At 65.5% G+C, this 605-nt stretch overlaps 1 protein-coding gene across 1 annotated transcript in view; it reads right to left on the bottom strand.

Moving 5' to 3' along the window:
• Positions 1 to 171: 171 nt before the first annotated feature.
• Positions 172 to 605, bottom strand: part of EMIHUDRAFT_111349 (hypothetical protein) — a gene marked incomplete at both ends in the record, with an annotated part of 2,363 nt that continues 1,929 nt past the window's right edge. Inside the window, one exon of the mRNA XM_005786495.1 lies at positions 172 to 429. Within this exon, the coding sequence (XP_005786552.1) occupies positions 172 to 429 (258 nt within the window). The remainder of the gene's footprint in view (positions 430 to 605) is intronic.

The following is a 605-nucleotide window of genomic DNA, read 5'->3' as shown; positions in this document are numbered from 1 at the left end:
TTTTTCAAAAACGAGGTCCGTCGCGGCGTCGGTCCGTGTATACTGACCCTACTTACTCTACCGTAAATTAAGCCTTCTGTGAAGAGCGGTCGCCTTTTCTTTTGATCTTGTTTCACACATACAACCACAGCGCACACTTCAATCTTCATTCAACGGATTAGGCGATTAGCATCACGCACTACCGTCTTCCGCCCACGTGACACCGGGCGCCCCAAAGCTGCCCAGCCCCGGCTCGTCTGGCTGCAGCCCCTCCTCGTCCTCCGTCGCCGCCTCGCCCTCCACGAGCTCGGCCTCGTACAGCGGGTAGCCCCACAGCCTCCCCCCCGGCGCGTGCTTGCGCAGCGAGATGAGCAGCATCGGAGGCGCCTCCCCCGCCTCTCCCCCGCCACCCTCGACGCTCCAGCCGGAACCCTCCACGTCGATTCGGCCCTGGTGGTGTGGGGGGTGGTGGTGGTGGTGGTGGTGGGGGGGGGGGGGGGGGGGGGGGGGGGGGGGGGGGGGGAAAACCCACCTCAAATTTTCCCCGGCATCTGGGGGGGGAAAGGGGGAAACCCCCCCCCCCGGGGGGGGCTCAACCCAAAATTTGGAATTCCCCCCCCCCCCCC

Source organism: Emiliania huxleyi, assembly GCF_000372725.1.
Source record: "Emiliania huxleyi CCMP1516 chromosome Unknown EMIHUscaffold_150, whole genome shotgun sequence".
NCBI classification, from domain to species: domain Eukaryota; phylum Haptophyta; order Isochrysidales; family Noelaerhabdaceae; genus Emiliania; species Emiliania huxleyi.
Note: the sequence above shows the minus strand (reverse complement) of the source record. Positions and strands in the feature narration are given on the sequence as shown.